General features: G+C 45.8%; 1 protein-coding gene across 1 annotated transcript in view; it reads left to right on the top strand.

The window, feature by feature from the left end:
- Positions 1-17,500, top strand: part of LOC106586950 (unconventional myosin-X) — a 268,076-nt gene that overhangs the window by 236,404 nt on the left and 14,172 nt on the right. Inside the window, exons 27-32 of the mRNA XM_045707324.1 lie at positions 4,306-4,399; positions 8,566-8,764; positions 10,888-11,076; positions 11,480-11,637; positions 12,227-12,350; positions 13,856-14,153. Of these exons, the coding sequence (XP_045563280.1) occupies positions 4,306-4,399; positions 8,566-8,764; positions 10,888-11,076; positions 11,480-11,637; positions 12,227-12,350; positions 13,856-14,153 (1,062 nt within the window). The remainder of the gene's footprint in view (positions 1-4,305; positions 4,400-8,565; positions 8,765-10,887; positions 11,077-11,479; positions 11,638-12,226; positions 12,351-13,855; positions 14,154-17,500) is intronic.

Below are 17,500 nucleotides of genomic sequence, written 5' to 3'. Positions count from 1 at the left end.
CGAATGCATACATTTCATACATTTTATTTTTTTTCCTGTGCTGGCCCCCTGTGGGAATCGAACCCACAACCCTGGCGTTGCAAACACCATGCTCTACCAACTGAGCTACAGGGAAGGCTACATGTTCAGCCACGCCGGCAGTAATGAATCATGGGTAACGGGCGTCGTATAGAGGGGGCCGAGAAGCAGCGTGTCGAGTGCTCATAATTATATTTAATGGAAAAACGAAACACTTTGACAAAAGAAGCAAAAACGACAGCCAACAGTTCTGTCAGGTGACACAGACGAAGCAGAAAACAAAAGGCTGCCTAAGTATGGTTCCCAATCAGAGACAACTATAGACAGCTGCCTAAGTATGGTTCCCAATCAGAGACAACGATAGACAGCTGCCTAAGTATGGTTCCCAATCAGAGACAACTCTAGACAGCTGCCTAAGTATGGTTCCCAATCAGAGACAACGATAGACAGCTGCCTAAGTATGGTTCCCAATCAGAGACAACGATAGACAGCTGCTGGCCTCTGATTGGAAACCATACCCGGCCAAATCAGGTCCTAATGGCCTGGTACTCAGGGCTCTATTGTCCCTCCATCAGGTCCTTATGGCCTGGTACTCAGGGCTCTATTGTCCCTCCATCAGGTCCTAATGGCCTGGTACTCAGGGCTCTATTGTCCCTCCATCATGTCCTAATGGCCTGGTACTCAGGGCTCTATTGTCCCTCCATCATGTCCTAATGGCCTGGTACTCAGGGCTCTATTGTCCCTCCATCAGGTCCTAATGGCCTGGTACTCAGGGCTCTATTGTCCCTCCATCAGGTCCTAATGGCCTGGTACTCAGGGCTCTATTGTCCCTCCATCAGGTCCTAATGGCCTGGTACTCAGGGCTCTATTGCCCCTCCATCAGGTCCTAATGGCCTGGTACTCAGGGCTCTATTGTCCCTCCATCAGGTCCTTATGGCCTGGTACTCAGGGCTCTATTGCCCCTCCATCAGGTCCTTATGGCCTGGTACTCAGGGCTCTATTGTCCCTCCATCAGGTCTTAATGGCTTGGTACTCAGGGCTCTATTGTTCCTCTAACCACTCTGACATCATTGCAAATGCAGTCGAAAATCACATCAAACCCTGATTCTCAAAACAATATTGTGCTTCTAAAACTCACCTCACTGTGATTTGTCAATTTGAAGAAAGTTCAACAGCAGGTTTTAACAGTGTAAAACATGGTAGTTGTGGATGTTGTTTCAAAGCTTAACAACAAAATGGACAGCGCTTTATAAAGGTGATGATTCATTCAAAACACCCACATGTATATTAGAGCTGATGCATAGGTCCATATATGAGCCCATTACTTCCCCAGCCAAACCCAGACAACGCTGGGCCAATTGTGCGCCGCCCTATGGGACTCCCATTTACGGCCGGATGTGATACAGCCTGGATTCGAACCAGGGACTGTAGTCAAGCCTCTTCTCCAGTCTCTAGCCCTCTTCTGTCCAGACTCAAGCCTTCTTCTGTCCAGACTCTAGCCCTCTGCTGCAGTAGCTGGTAGATGGGTCTGTTAGTAGCTGGTGGAAAATAATGTATAGATGTTGTATTAACCCCTAGTGGTCCACCAGTGTTGTATAGATGCTGTATTAACCCCTAGTGGTCCACCAGTGTTGTATAGATGCTGTATTAACCCCTAGTGGTCCACCAGTGTTGTATAGATGCTGTATTAACCCCTAGTGGTCCACCAGTGTTGTATAGATGCTGTATTAAACCCTAGTGGTCCACCAGTGTTGTATAGATGCTGTATTAACCCCTAGTGGTCCACCAGTGTTGTATAGATGCTGTATTAACCCCTAGTGGTCCACCAGTGTTGTATAGATGCTGTATTAAACCCTAGTGGTCCACCAGTGTTGTATAGATGCTGTATTAACCCCTAGTGGTCCACCAGTGTTGTATAGATGCTGTATTAACCCCTAGTGGTCCACCAGTGTTGTATAGATGCTGTATTAACCCCTAGTGGTCCACCAGTGTTGTATAGATGCTGTATTAACCCCTAGTGGTCCACCAGTGTTGTATAGATGCTGTATTAACCCCTAGTGGTCCACCAGTGTTGTATAGATGCTGTATTAGCCCCTAGTGGTCCACCAGTGTTGTATAGATGTTGTATTAACCCCTAGTGGTCCACCAGTGTTGTTATAGATGCTGTATTAACCCCTAGGTGTCCACCAGTGTTGTATAGATGCTGTATTAACCCCTAGTGCTCCACCAGTGTTGTATAGATGCTGTATTAACCCCTAGTGGTCCACCAGTGTTGTATAGATGCTGTATTAACCCCTAGTGGTCCACCAGTGTTGTATAGATGCTGTATTAACCCCTAGTGGTCCACCAGTGTTGTATAGATGCTGTATTAACCCCTAGTGGTCCACCAGTGTTGTATAGATGCTGTATTAACCCCTAGTGGTCCACCAGTGTTGTATAGATGTTGTATTAACCCCTAGTGGTCCACCAGTGTTGTTATAGATGCTGTATTAACCCCTAGGTGTCCACCAGTGTTGTATAGATGCTGTATTAACCCCTAGTGGTCCACCAGTGTTGTATAGATGCTGTATTAACCCCTAGTGGTCCACCAGTGTTGTATAGATGCTGTATTAACCCCTATTGGTCCACCAGTGTTGTATAGATGCTGTATTAACCCCTATTGGTCCACCAGTGTTGTATAGATGCTGTATTAACCCCTATTGGTCCACCAGTGTTGTATAGATGCTGTATTAACCCCTAGTGGTCCACCAGTGTTGTATAGATGCTGTATTAACCCCTAGTGGTCCACCAGTGTTGTATAGATGCTGTATTAACCCCTATTGGTCCACCAGTGTTGTATAGATGCTGTATTAACCCCTATTGGTCCACCAGTGTTGTATAGATGTTGTATTAACCCCTAGTGGTCCACCAGTGTTGTTATAGATGCTGTATTAACCCCTAGGTGTCCACCAGTGTTGTATAGATGCTGTATTAACCCCTAGTGGTCCACCAGTGTTGTATAGATGCTGTATTAACCCCTAGTGGTCCACCAGTGTTGTATAGATGCTGTATTAACCCCTATTGGTCCACCAGTGTTGTATAGATGCTGTATTAACCCCTATTGGTCCACCAGTGTTGTATAGATGCTGTATTAACCCCTATTGGTCCACCAGTGTTGTATAGATGCTGTATTAACCCCTAGTGGTCCACCAGTGTTGTATAGATGCTGTATTAACCCCTAGTGGTCCACCAGTGTTGTATAGATGCTGTATTAACCCCTAGTGGTCCACCAGTGTTGTATAGATGCTGTATTAACCCCTAGTGGTCCACCAGTGTTGTATAGAGGCTGTATTAACCCCTAGTGGTCCACCAGTGTTGTATAGAGGCTGTATTAACCCCTAGTGGTCCACCAGTGTTGTATAGAGGCTGTATTAACCCCTAGTGGTCCACCAGTGTTGTATAGCTGCTGTATTATCCCCTAGTGGTCCACCAGTGTTGTATAGATGCTGTATTAACCCCTAGTGGTCCACCAGTGTTGTATAGATGCTGTATTAACCCCTAGTGGTCCACCAGTGTTGTATAGATGCTGTATTAACCCCTAGTGGTCCACCAGTGTTGTATAGATGCTGTATTAACCCCTAGTGGTCCACCAGTGTTGTATAGATGCTGTATTAACCCCTAGTGGTCCACCAGTGTTGTATAGATGTTGTATTAACCCCTAGTGGTCCACCAGTGTTGTTATAGATGCTGTATTAACCCCTAGTGGTCCACCAGTGTTGTATAGATGTTGTATTAACCCCTAGTGGTCCACCAGTGTTTTTATAGATGCTGTATTAACCCCTAGTGGTCCACCAGTGTTGTATAGATGTTGTATTAACCCCTAGTGGTCCACCAGTGTTGTTATAGATGCTGTATTAACCCCTAGTGATCCACCAGTGTTGTATAGATGTTGTATTAACCCCTAGTTGTCCACCAGTGTTGTATAGATGTTGTATTAACCCCTAGTGGTCCACCAGTGTTGTATAGATGTTGTATTAACCCCTAGTGGTCCACCAGTGTATTGCTCTGTGGAATCCTTACCTCTCTCCCCCTCTCTCCCCCTCTCACTCCCCCTCTCTCCCTCTCTCTCCCTCTCTCTCCCCCTCTCTCTCCCTCTCTCCCCCTCTCTCTCCCTCTCTCTCCCCCTCTCTCCCTCTCTCTCCCCCTCTCTCCCTCTCTCTCCCTCTCTCTCCCCCTCTCTCCCTCTCTCTCCCCCTCTCTCCCTCTCTCCCCCTCTCTCTCCCTCTCTCTCCCTCTCTCTCCCTCCAGTGGTTGGTTCAACGTGCTGAGTCGTGTCCAGAGCGCCAGTCCAGAACAGCTGATGGAGATACATCATGAGCAGGCCAACCCCAAGAACGCTGTGGTCAGTATCACCTCCGTCACGTCAGTGGAGGCTCCTCAGAGGAGGAAGGGGAGGAATACGACTAGTGAAATATTAAAAATGATCCTTTTTTTTTTAGATAAAACTATACTAAATATATTCACGTCACCAAATAACTGATTAAAAACACTCTGTTTTGTAATGAAGGTCTACAGTAGCCTCAACAGCACTCTGTAGGGTAGTACCATGGTGTAGCCGGAGGACAGCTAGCTTCCGTCCTCCACTGGGTACATTGAATTCAATACAAATCCTTGGAGGCTCATGGTTCTCACCCCCTTCCATAGACTTACACAGTAATTATGACAATTTCCAGAGGTTGTCCTCCAACCTATCAGAGCTCTTGCAACATGAACTGACATGTTATCCACCACAGGAGATTGGTGGCACCTTAATTTGGAAGAACGTGGTTGTGGTAATAACTGGAGCGGAACAAGTGGATTGGTATCAAATACATCAAACACATGGTTTCCTGGGGTTTGATGCCATTCCATTTGCTCCATTCTGGACATTATTATGAGTCATTCTCCCCTCAGAAGCCTCTTTTGTTGTCTCCCCAATCAAAGGATCAGAGAATGAATCTAGTACTGAAGCGTAAGCTACTGTTAGTTAGCACTGCAGTGTATAAAATGTGGTGAATAGTTGACTCAAAGACAATAGTTGAACTGTTTTGAACAAATTCATTTCTTCAAAATGAAGAAGCAGCAAAGAGAGAGAGAGAGAGCTAGCTATATTTAGTTTAGGAAAAAAATCACGTTCACTTACTTAGCTAGCTAATGCAGCTATCTAATTTAGCCTACTCAAACACCTGGCTTCAAACAGAGAGGAATGCAATTTATGTTAGCTGTTTGTTGTTTGTACGTGGCTGCTATGAAAGTGATCATGCTGTTTGTACGTGGCTGCTATGAAAGTGATCATGCTGTTTGTACGTGGCTGCTATGAAAGTGATCATGCTGTTTGTACGTGGCTGCTATGAAAGTGATCATGCTGTTTATACGTGGCTGCTATGAAAGTGATCATGCTGTTTGTACGTGGCTGCTATGAAAGTGATCATGCTGTTTGTACGTGGCTGCTATGAAAGTGATCATGCTGTTTGTACGTGGCTGCTATGAAAGTGATCATGCTGTTTGTACGTGGCTGCTATGAAAGTGATCATGCTGTTTGTACGTGGCTGCTATGAAAGTGATCATGCTGTTTGTACGTGGCTGCTATGAAAGTGATCATGCTGTTTGTACGTGGCTGCTATGAAAGTGATCATGCTGTTTGTACGTGGCTGCTATGAAAGGGAACTGTGTTTGAGGCTGATCAGGGGTGTATTCATTCCGTCGATTCTGTCGGATAAAAAAACGTTTCTTAAACGGAAGCAAACGGAACGAAACAGAGATAGAACTACCTGCATTTGTCCAATAGAAACTCTCGTTTTGTAACTGTTTGGACTAATGATTCCACCCTAGATCAGCTAGATGCAGGAAAGAGTGTGCAAGGCGGTATTGAATGTGTCACTGTCTGTGTCCTTGATTACTCCAGCTTGTCTCTTGACCTGTGCACTTACATTATAAACGTTCATTCGTAGGCTAGGTTGTAGCAACCTCATGATGGGTACAGGGGAACATTAGAGTATCATGCAGTAACCTAAACCCATCACTGTTACATTGAACTGGGTGAATATGAAGGACAGTATCCTAAACCCATCACTGTTACATTGAACTGGGTGAAGGACCAGTATCCCAAACCCATCACTGTTACATTGAACTGGGTGAAAAGGACAGTATCCTAAACCCATCACTGTTACATTGAACTGGGTGAATAGGACAGTATCCTAAACCCATCACTGTTACATTGAACTGGGTGAAGGACAGTATCCTAAACCCATCACTGTTACATTGAACTGGGTGAATATAGGACAGTATCCTAAACCCATCACTGTTACATTGAACTGGGTGAATATGAAGGACAGTAACCTAAACCCATCACTGTTACATTGAACTGGGTGAAGGACAGTATCCTAAACCCATCACTGTTACATTGAACTGGGTGAATATGAAGGACAGTATCCTAAACCCATCACTGTTACATTGAACTGGGTGAATATGAAGGACAGTATCCTAAACCCATCACTGTTACATTGAACTGGGTGAATATGAAGGACAGTATCCTAAACCCATCACTGTTACATTGAACTGGGTGAAGGACAGTATCCTAAACCCATCACTGTTACATTGAACTGGGTGAAGGACCAGTATCCTAAACCCATCACTGTTACATTGAACTGGGTGAAGGACAGTATCCTAAACCCATCACTGTTACATTGAACTGGGTGAAGGACAGTATCCTAAACCCATCACTGTTACATTGAACTGGGTGAATATGAAGGACAGTAACCTAAACCCATCACTGTTACATTGAACTGGGTGAAGGACCAGTATCCTAAACCCATCACTGTTACATTGAACTGGGTGAAGGACAGTATCCTAAACCCATCACTGTTACATTGAACTGGGTGAATATGAAGGACAGTATCCTAAACCCATCACTGTTACATTGAACTGGGTGAAGGACCAGTATCCTAAACCCATCACTGTTACATTGAACTGGGTGAATATGAAGGACAGTATCCTAAACCCATCACTGTTACATTGAACTGGGTGAATATGAAGGACAGTATCCTAAACCCATCACTGTTACATTGAACTGGGTGAAGGACAGTATCCTAAACCCATCACTGTTACATTGAACTGGGTGAATATGAAGGACAGTATCCTAAACCCATCACTGTTACATTGAACTGGGTGAAGGACCAGTATCCTAAACCCATCACTGTTACATTGAACTGGGTGAAGGACAGTATCCTAAACCCATCACTGTTACATTGAACTGGGTGAATATGAAGGACAGTATCCTAAACCCATCACTGTTACATTGAACTGGGTGAATATGAAGGACAGTATCCTAAACCCATCACTGTTACATTGAACTGGGTGAAGGACAGTATCCTAAACCCATCACTGTTACATTGAACTGGGTGAAGGACAGTATCCTAAACCCATCACTGTTACATTGAACTGGGTGAATATAAGGACAGTATCCTAAACCCATCACTGTTACATTGAACTGGGTGAAGGACAGTATCCTAAACCCATCACTGTTACATTGAACTGGGTGAAGGACCAGTATCCTAAACCCATCACTGTTACATTGAACTGGGTGAAGGACAGTATCCTAAACCCATCACTGTTACATTGAACTGGGTGAAGGACAGTATCCTAAACCCATCACTGTTACATTGAACTGGGTGAATATAAGGACAGTATCCTAAACCCATCACTGTTACATTGAACTGGGTGAAGGACAGTATCCTAAACCCATCACTGTTACATTGAACTGGGTGAAGGACAGTATCCTAAACCCATCACTGTTACATTGAACTGGGTGAAGGACAGTATCCTAAACCCATCACTGTTACATTGAACTGGGTGAAGGACAGTATCCTAAACCCATCACTGTTACATTGAACTGGGTGAATATGAAGGACAGTATCCTAAACCCATCACTGTTACATTGAACTGGGTGAAGGACCAGTATCCTAAACCCATCACTGTTACATTGAACTGGGTGAAGGACCAGTATGAATAACAAGTTCAACGGTGCCCAAGCTAAGCGATACACATAACAATTATTATTATTATTATTATTATTATTATTATTATTATTAAATGAACAGTGTCTGTCTGTCTGTCTGTCTGTCTGTCTGTCTGTCTGTCTGTCTGTCTGTTGTCTGTCTGTCTGTCTGTCTGTCTGTCTGTCTGTCTGTCTGTCTGTCTGTCTGTCTGTCTGTCTGTCTGTCTGTCTGTCTGTCTGTCTGTCTGTCTGTCTGTCATGATGTGTAGCCTTGTCTGTCTGTCTGTCTGTCTGTCTGTCTGTCTGTCTGTCTGTCTGTCTGTCTGTCTGTCTGTCTGTCTGTCTGTCTGTCTGTCTCGTTCGTCTGTCTTCTGTCGTCTGTCTGTCTCTCTGTCTGTCTGTCTGTCTGTCTGTCTGTCTGTCTGTCTGTCTGTCTGTCTGTCTGTCTGTCTGTCTGTCTGTCCGGTCCGGTCGGTCTAGGAGTTACCGACAGTGTTCATGTTGTTTGACGATATGCCAATATTGTGAAACAGGGAACTGTGGATGTTGGATTGATCGACTCTGTGTGCGCGTCGGACAACCCTGACAGACCCAACTCGTTCGTCATCATCACTGCTAACCGTGTGATCCACTGCAACACTGAGATGCCTGAAGAGATGCACCACTGGATCGGCCTGCTGCAGAAACCTAAACGAGACGCCAGGATAGATGGACAGGACTTCCTCGTCAGAGGTCAGTGACCTACACTACCGTTCAAAAGTTTGGGGTCACTTAGAAATGTCCTTGTTTTTGAAAGATGGTTTACATGTGTTTGATCCCATTCCATTCCGTTATTCTTATGAGCTGTCCTCCCCTCAGCAGCCTCCACTGATTCATACCCATTCATACCTGTATCCATTCATACCCATACATACCCATTCATACCCATTCATACCCATTCATACCCATACATACCCATACATACCTGTATCCATTCATACCCATACATACCCATTCATACCCATACATACCCATACATACCCATACATACCTGTATCCATTCATACCTGTATCCAGTCATACACATACATACCTGTATCCATTCATACCCATTCATACCCATACATGCCCATACATACCCATACATACCTGTATCCATTCATACCCGTATCCAGTCATACACATACATACCTGTATCCATTCATACCTGTATCCAGTCATACCCATACATACCTGTATCCATTCATACCCATACATACCTGTATCCATTCATACCCATACGTACATGGGTCCATTCATACCTGTATCTGTACGTACCTGGGTCCATTCATACCTGTATCCATACGTACCTGGGTCCATTCATAACTGTATCCATACGTACCTGGGTCCATTCATACCTGTATCCATACGTACCTGGGTCCATTCATACCTGTATCCGTACGTACCTGGGTCCATTCATACCTGTATCCGTACGTACCTGGGTCCATTCATACCTGTATCCGTACGTACCTGGTTCCATTCATACATGTATCCGTACGTACCTGGGTCCATTCATACCTGTATCCGTACGTACCTGGGTCCATTCATACCTGTATCCGTACGTACCTGGGTCCATTCATACCTGTATCCGTACGTACCTGGGTCCATTCATACCTGTATCCGTACCGTACCTGGGTCCATTCATACCTGTATCCATACGTACCTGGGTCCATTCATACTTGTATCTGTACGTACCTGAGTCCATTCATACCTGTATCTGTACGTACCTGGGTCCATTCATACCTGTATCCGTACGTACCTGGGTCCATTCATACCTGTATCCGTACGTACCTGGGTCCATTCATACCTGTATCCATACGTACCTGGGTCCATTCATACCTGTATCCGTACGTACCTGGGTCCATTCATACCTGTATCCGTATGTACCTGGGTCCATTCATACCTGTATCCGTACGTACCTGAGTCCATTCATACCTGTATCTGTACGTACCTGGGTCCATTCATACCTGTATCCGTACGTACCTGGGTCCATTCATACCTGTATCCGTACGTACCTGGGTCCATTCATACCTGTATCCGTACGTACCTGGGTCCATTCATACCTGTATCCGTACGTACCTGGGTCCATTCATACCTGTATCCGTACGTACCTGGGTCCATTCATACCTGTATCCATACGTACCTGGGTCCATTCATACTTGTATCTGTACGTACCTGAGTCCATTCATACCTGTATCTGTACGTACCTGGGTCCATTCATACCTGTATCCGTACGTACCTGGGTCCATTCATACCTGTATCCATACGTACCTGGGTCCATTCATACCTGTATCCGTACGTACCTGGGTCCATTCATACCTGTATCCGTATGTACCTGGGTCCATTCATACCTGTATCCGTACGTACCTGAGTCCATTCATACCTGTATCTGTACGTACCTGGGTCCATTCATACCTGTATCCGTACGTACCTGGGTCCATTCATACCTGTATCCGTACGTACCTGGGTCCATTCATACCTGTATCCGTACGTACCTGGGTCCATTCATACCTGTATCCGTACGTACCTGGGTCCATTCATACCTGTTTAGTGTCCTTAAGGTGAAATTCCACTGTGCAGCACTAGAGCATAAAGTGGAGGTGTCCTTTTGAATAAGAATATCTTATAATAGATCTGCCTATATACTCTAGAATTGTTTATACATTCAGTTTGTTGTCTGTTCTATGTACTGGATATAACCTTAGTGTCCTTATAGTCTCTCTCTCTCTCTCTCTCTCTCTCTCTCTCTCTCTCTCTCTCTCTCTCTCTCTCTCTCTCTCTCTCTCTCTCTCTCTCTCTCTCTCTCTCTCTCTCTCTCTCTCTCTCTCTCTCTCTAGGTTGGCTTCACAAGGAGATCAGGGCTAAGAGCACGAGTCTGAAGCTGAAGAAGAGATGGTTTGTTTTAACCTCTAACTCTCTGGACTACTACAAGTCTTCAGAGCGCAATGTGTCCAAGCTGGGGACCCTGGTCCTCAACAGTCTCTGTTCTGTGGTCCAGCCCGACGAGAAGGTCTTCAAGGAAACAGGTAGGTAGAGACTGAGATTAGGACACTGGTCAAAGGAAGTCCACTATGTCCACCATATCATAATATATATATATATATATATACAGCCTTCCCTGTAGCTCAGTTGGTAGAGCATGGTGTTTGCAACGCCAGGGTTGTGGGTTCGATTCCCACGGGGGGCCAGCACAGAAAAAAAAAATTGTATGAAATGTATGCATTCACTACTGTGAGTCGCTCTGGATAAGAGCATCTGCTAAATGACTAAAATGTGTATATATATATATATATTACTTTAATGCTCCTTGAGTCACTCAGTATGTGTCAAAATAGTGAACTAGGAAATAGGGGGGCATTTGTTTTGTGATTTAGCCCCAGACTTTTCTACGTTCTTTAACTTCCTTCCTGTCTCTCCCCCTCCCCCCAGGTTACTGGAACATCATCGTCCACGGCCGGAAACACTCGTACCACCTCTACACCAAACTAGTGAATGAGGCTATGCGCTGGGCGTCGGCCATACAGGGGGCTGTCGACAGCAAGGTTCCCATAGAGACACCCACACAGCAACTCATTAGGGACATCAAGGTACAGCCAATCACCAGCCTGCGTACTGAGATGTGGTCATTTTATGTCAGATGAAGCCTGGTCCCAGATCTGTTTGTGCTATCTTAATCTGCCATTGTGTAACGGGCTGTGGTGAGAGAGAGTAGACCAAGGTGCAGCGGAGTTAGTGTTCATCATTGAATTTTAATATAAGAACGAACACGATACAACAAAATAAGAAAACCGAACAGCCAAACAGTCCTGTCAGGTGCAAAACACTAAACACAAACAATTACCCACAAAACCCCAACGGAAAAACAGGCCCTTATGTGTGACTCCCAATCAGCAACAACCAACTCTACAGCTGTGCCTGATTGGAAGCCACACACGGCCAAAATCAATGAAACAAACCAACATAGAAAAATGAACATAGAACGCCCACCCAATGTAAACACCCTGGCCTAACCAAAATAAAGAACAAAAAAAACCCTCTCTATGGCCGGGGCCGTTACACTATGTTATATTTTGGGTTACATAGAGAGGGACCAGGCTCAGGAGATGCTCGTGATGATGAAGGAACTAGAGGCAAACCTCTGACCTTTAACCCCTGACCTTTAACCCCCCCCCCCAGGAGAGCAGTCTGAACGTGGAGGCTGTGGAACAGATGTACTGGAGAAACCCTATCCTCAGATATACCCAGCACCCGCTCCACTCCCCCTTGCTGCCTCTGCCTTACGGCGAAGTCAACATCCACCGTGAGTCGTTTACCTTTAAGACCCTGGAGGGACTTATTAAAGCTAGTTTATATTTTACACTGAAAGGACTTGATTTACTTCTTTTAACTCCTAGTGGAGCGAAGGGTCTCGTGTATTTGACTACAGTTGTATTAACACATTTTTGCTAGAAATTAAATGCATAAAGCAGTGACCACCATAACTCTCTCTCTCTCTCTCTCTCTCTCTCTCTCTCTCTCTCTCTCTCTCTCTCGCTCTCCCCCTCTCTCTCTCTCTCTCTCTCGCTCTCCCTCTCTCTCTCTCTCTCTCTCTCTCTCTCGCACTCTCTCTCTCTCTCTCTCTCTCTCTCTCGCTCTCTCTCTCTCTCTCTCTCTCTCGCTCCCTCCTCTCTCTCTCTCTCCTCTCTCTCGCTCTCCCTCTCTCTCTCTCTCTCTCTCTCTCTCTCTCTCTCTCTCTCTCTCGCTCTCCCCCTCTCTCTCTCTCTCTCTCTCTCTCTCTCTCTCTCTCTCTCGCCTCCCTCTCTCTCTCTCTCTCTCTCGCTCTCCCCTCTCTCTCTCTCTCTCTCTCTCTCTCTCTCTCGCCTCTCGTCTCGCTCTCGGTCTCGCTCTCTCTCTCTCTCTCTCTCTCTCTCTCTCTCTCTCTCTCTCCCCTCTCTCTCTCTCTCTCTCTCTCTCTCTCTCTCCCCTCTCTCTCTCTCTCTCTCTCTCTCTCTCTCTCTCTCCTCTCCCTCTCTCTCTCGCTCTCTCTCTCTCTCTCTCTCGCTCTCCCTCTCTCTCTCTCTCTCTCTCTCTCTCTCTCTCTCTCTCTCTCTCGCTCTCCCTCTCTCTCTCTCTCTCCTCTCCCTCTCTCTCTCTCTCTCTCTCTCTCGCACCCTCTCTCTCTCTCTCTCCCTCTCTCTCTGCTCTCTCTCTCTCTCGCTCTCGCTCTCCTCTCTCTCTCTCTCTCTCTCTCTCTCTCTCCTCTCTCGCTCTCCCCTCCTCTCTCGCTCTCTCTCTCTCTCTCTCTCTCTCCGCTCTCCCCCTCTCTCTCTCTCTCTCTCGCTCTCCCCCTCTCTCTCTCTCTCGCTCTCTCTCTCTCTCTCTCTCTCTCTCGCTCTCTCTCTCTCTCTCTCGCTCTCCCCCTCTCTCTCTCTCTCTCTCTCTCTCTCTCTCTCGCTCCCTCGCTCTCTCTCTCTCTCTCTCGCTCTCCCCTTCTCTCTCTCTCTCTCTCTCTCTCTCTCTCTCTCTCGCTCTCTCTCTCGCTCTCTCGCTCTCCCCTTCTCTCTCTCTCTCTCTCTCTCTCTCCTCTCTCTCTCTCTCTCTCTCTCTCTCTCTCTCCTCTCTCTCTCTCTCTCTCTCTCTCTCCCCTTCTCTCTCTCTCTCTCTCTCTCTCTCTCTCTCGCTCTCCCCCCTTCTCTCTCGCTCTCTCTCTCTCTCTCTCCCCCTTCTCTCTCTCTCTCTCTCTCCCTCTCTCTCTCTCTCTCTCTCGCTCTCTCCTCTCTCTCTCTCTCTCTCTCTCTCTCTCGCTCTCCCCCTCTCTCTCCGTAGTCCAAAAGGAGAAGGGCTATGCCAGCCTGCAGGACGAGGCAGTGAAGATCTTCAACTCTCTGCAAGAGATGGAGGCAGTGTCTGATCCGGTCCCGATCATCCAGGGTATCCTCCAGACCTGCCACGACCTACGCCTGCTCCGAGACGAGGTCTACTGCCAGCTCATCAAGCAGACCAATCACGTGCCTCAGCCCAACAGCTCAGCCAATCGCGCCCACTGGCACCTCCTCACCTGTATGAGCTGTACCTTCCTGCCTAGCCGGGGCATCCTGCGTTACCTCAAGTTCCACCTCAAAAGGTACTTTTACCTCAAATTCCACCTCAAATGGTACTTTTACCTCAAATTCCACCTCAAAAGGTACTTTTACCTTCAAAATGCAGTTGCGGGGAAAACAGCTTTGGCAGCTTCGTTCCCTTGTCCTTGTTGAAGAGAGGATGGTCTCAGCTTTCTGTAGGTATAAATATTCTCAACTCTCTATATTCACCTAAATGCGGAAGACACATTTCAGTTGAAGGCATTCAGTTGGTCAATAGCAACTATGTTAAACCAAGATATTTTATATGGTTTTGAGATATGGAGCGACGCACGCGCAAAATGAGCACTGGCCATTATGAGGGCACAGGCCTATAGGGATCATGGGTAGTAGCCTACAACTGGTAGTAGTTTACAACTGGTAGTAGTTTACAACTGGTAGTAGCCTACAACTGGTAGTAGTTTACAACTGGTAGTAGCTTACAACTGGTAGTAGCTTACAACTGGTAGTAGTTTACAACTGGTAGTAGCTTACAACTGGTAGTAGTTTACAACTGGTAGTAGTTTACAACTGGTAGTAGCCTACAACTGGTAGTAGTTTACAACTGGTAGTAGCCTACAACTGGTAGTAGTTTACAACTGGTAGTAGTTTACAACTGGTAGTAGTTTACAACTGGTAGTAGCCTACAACTGGTAGTAGTTTACAACTGGTAGTAGTTTACAACTGGTAGTAGCCTACAACTGGTAGTAGTTTACAACTGGTAGTAGTTTACAACTGGTAGTAGTTTACAACTGGTAGTAGCCTACAACTGGTAGTAGTTTACAACTGGTAGTAGTTTACAACTGGTAGTTAGCGGAATGTGTTCCCTCCCTATAGCTTGTAGTTAGCAGAATGTGTTCCCTCCCTATAGCTTGTAGTTAGCAGAATGTGTTCCCTCCCTATAGCTTGTAGTTAGCAGAATGTGTTCCCTCCCTATAGCTTGTAGTTAGCAGAATGTGTTCCCCTTCCTATAGCTTGTAGTTAGCAGAATGTGTTCCCCTCCCTATAGCTTGTAGTTAGCAGAATGTGTTCCCTCCCTATAGCTTGTAGTTAGCAGAATGTGTTCCCTCCCTATAGCTTGTAGTTAGCAGAATGTGTTCCCCCTTCCTATAGCTTGTAGTTAGCAGAATGTGTTCCCCTTCCTATAGCTTGTAGTTAGCAGAATGTGTTCCCTCCCTATAGCTTGTAGTTAGCAGAATGTGTTCCCCTTCCTATAGCTTGTAGTTAGCAGAATGTGTTCCCTCCCTATAGCTTGTAGTTAGCAGAATGTGTTCCCTCCCTATAGCTTGTAGTTAGCAGAATGTGTTCCCTTCCCTATAGCTTGTAGTTAGCAGAATGTGTTCCCCTCCCTATAGCTTGTAGTTAGCAGAATGTGTTCCCTCCCTATAGCTTGTAGTTAGCAGAATGTGTTCCCCTCCCTATAGCTTGTAGTTAGCAGAATGTGTTCCCTCCCTATAGCTTGTAGTTAGCAGAATGTGTTCCCTCCCTATAGCTTGTAGTTAGCAGAATGTGTTCCCCTTCCTATAGCTTGTAGTTAGCAGAATGTGTTCCCTTCCTATAGCTTGTAGTTAGCAGAATGTGTTCCCTCCCTATAGCTTGTAGTTAGCAGAATGTGTTCCCCTCCCCTATAGCTTGTAGTTAGCAGAATGTGTTCCCCTCCCTATAGCTTGTAGTTAGCGGAATGTGTTCCCTCCCTATAGCTTGTAGTTAGCAGAATGTGTTCCCTCCCTATAGCTTGTAGTTAGCAGAATGTGTTCCCTCCCTATAGCTTGTAGTTAGCAGAATGTGTTCCCTCCCTATAGCTTGTAGTTAGCGGAATGTGTTCCCTCCCTATAGCTTGTAGTTAGCAGAATGTGTTCCCCTTCCTATAGCTTGTAGTTAGCAGAATGTGTTCCCTCCCTATAGCTTGTAGTTAGCGGAATGTGTTCCCTCCCTATAGCTTGTAGTTAGCAGAATGTGTTCCCTCCCTATAGCTTGTAGTTAGCAGAATGTGTTCCCTCCCTATAGCTTGTAGTTAGCAGAATGTGTTCCCCTCCCTATAGCTTGTAGTTAGCAGAATGTGTTCCCTCCCTATAGCTTGTAGTTAGCAGAATGTGTTCCCCTCCCCTATAGCTTGTAGTTAGCAGAATGTGTTCCCTCCCTATAGCTTGTAGTTAGCAGAATGTGTTCCCTCCCTATAGCTTGTAGTTAGCAGAATGTGTTCCCCTTCCTATAGCTTGTAGTTAGCAGAATGTGTTCCCTCCCTATAGCTTGTAGTTAGCAGAATGTGTTCCCTCCCTATAGCTTGTAGTTAGCAGAATGTGTTCCCTCCCTATAGCTTGTAGTTAGCAGAATGTGTTCCCCTTCCTATAGCTTGTAGTTAGCAGAATGTGTTCCCCTTCCTATAGCTTGTAGTTAGCAGAATGTGTTCCCTCCCTATAGCTTGTAGTTAGCAGAATGTGTTCCCCTCCCTATAGCTTGTAGTTAGCAGAATGTGTTCCCTCTCCTATAGCTTGTAGTTAGCAGAATGTGTTCCCCTCCCTATAGCTTGTAGTTAGCAGAATGTGTTCCCCTCCCTATAGCTTGTAGTTAGCAGAATGTGTTCCCCTCCCTATAGCTTGTAGTTAGCAGAATGTGTTCCCCTCCCTATAGCTTGTAGTTAGCAGAATGTGTTCCCTCCCTATAGCTTGTAGTTAGCAGAATGTGTTCCCCTTCCTATAGCTTGTAGTTAGCAGAATGTGTTCCCCTCCCTATAGCTTGTAGTTAGCAGAATGTGTTCCCTCCCCTATAGCTTGTAGTTAGCAGAATGTGTTCCCCTCCCTATAGCTTGTAGTTAGCAGAATGTGTTCCCTCCCTATAGCTTGTAGTTAGCAGAATGTGTTCCCTCCCTATAGCTTGTAGTTAGCAGAATGTGTTCCCCTCCCTATAGCTTGTAGTTAGCAGAATGTGTTCCCTCCCTATAGCTTGTAGTTAGCAGAATGTGTTCCCCTCCCTATAGCTTGTAGTTAGCAGAATGTGTTCCCTCCCCTATAGCTTGTAGTTAGCAGAATGTGCTCCCCTTCCTATAGCTTGTAGTTAGCAGAATGTGTTCCCTTCCCTATAGCTTGTAGTTAGCAGAATGTGTTCCCCTCCCTATAGCTTGTAGTTAGCAGAATGTGTTCCCTCCCCTATAGCTTGTAGTTAGCAGAATGTGTTCCCTCCCTATAGCTTGTAGTTAGCAGAATGTGTTCCCCTTCCTATAGCTTGTAGTTAGCAGAATGTGTTCCCCTCCCTATAGCTTGTAGTTAGCAGAATGTGTTCCCCTTCCTATAGCTTGTAGTTAGCAGAATGTGTTCCCCTTCCTATAGCTTGTAGTTAGCAGAATGTGTTCCCC

Source organism: Salmo salar, chromosome ssa25 (genome assembly GCF_905237065.1).
Source record: "Salmo salar chromosome ssa25, Ssal_v3.1, whole genome shotgun sequence".
NCBI classification, from domain to species: Eukaryota; Metazoa; Chordata; class Actinopteri; order Salmoniformes; family Salmonidae; genus Salmo; species Salmo salar.
The sequence above is the reverse complement of the archived record's forward strand: the minus strand, read 5'-3'. Positions and strand labels throughout refer to the sequence as shown.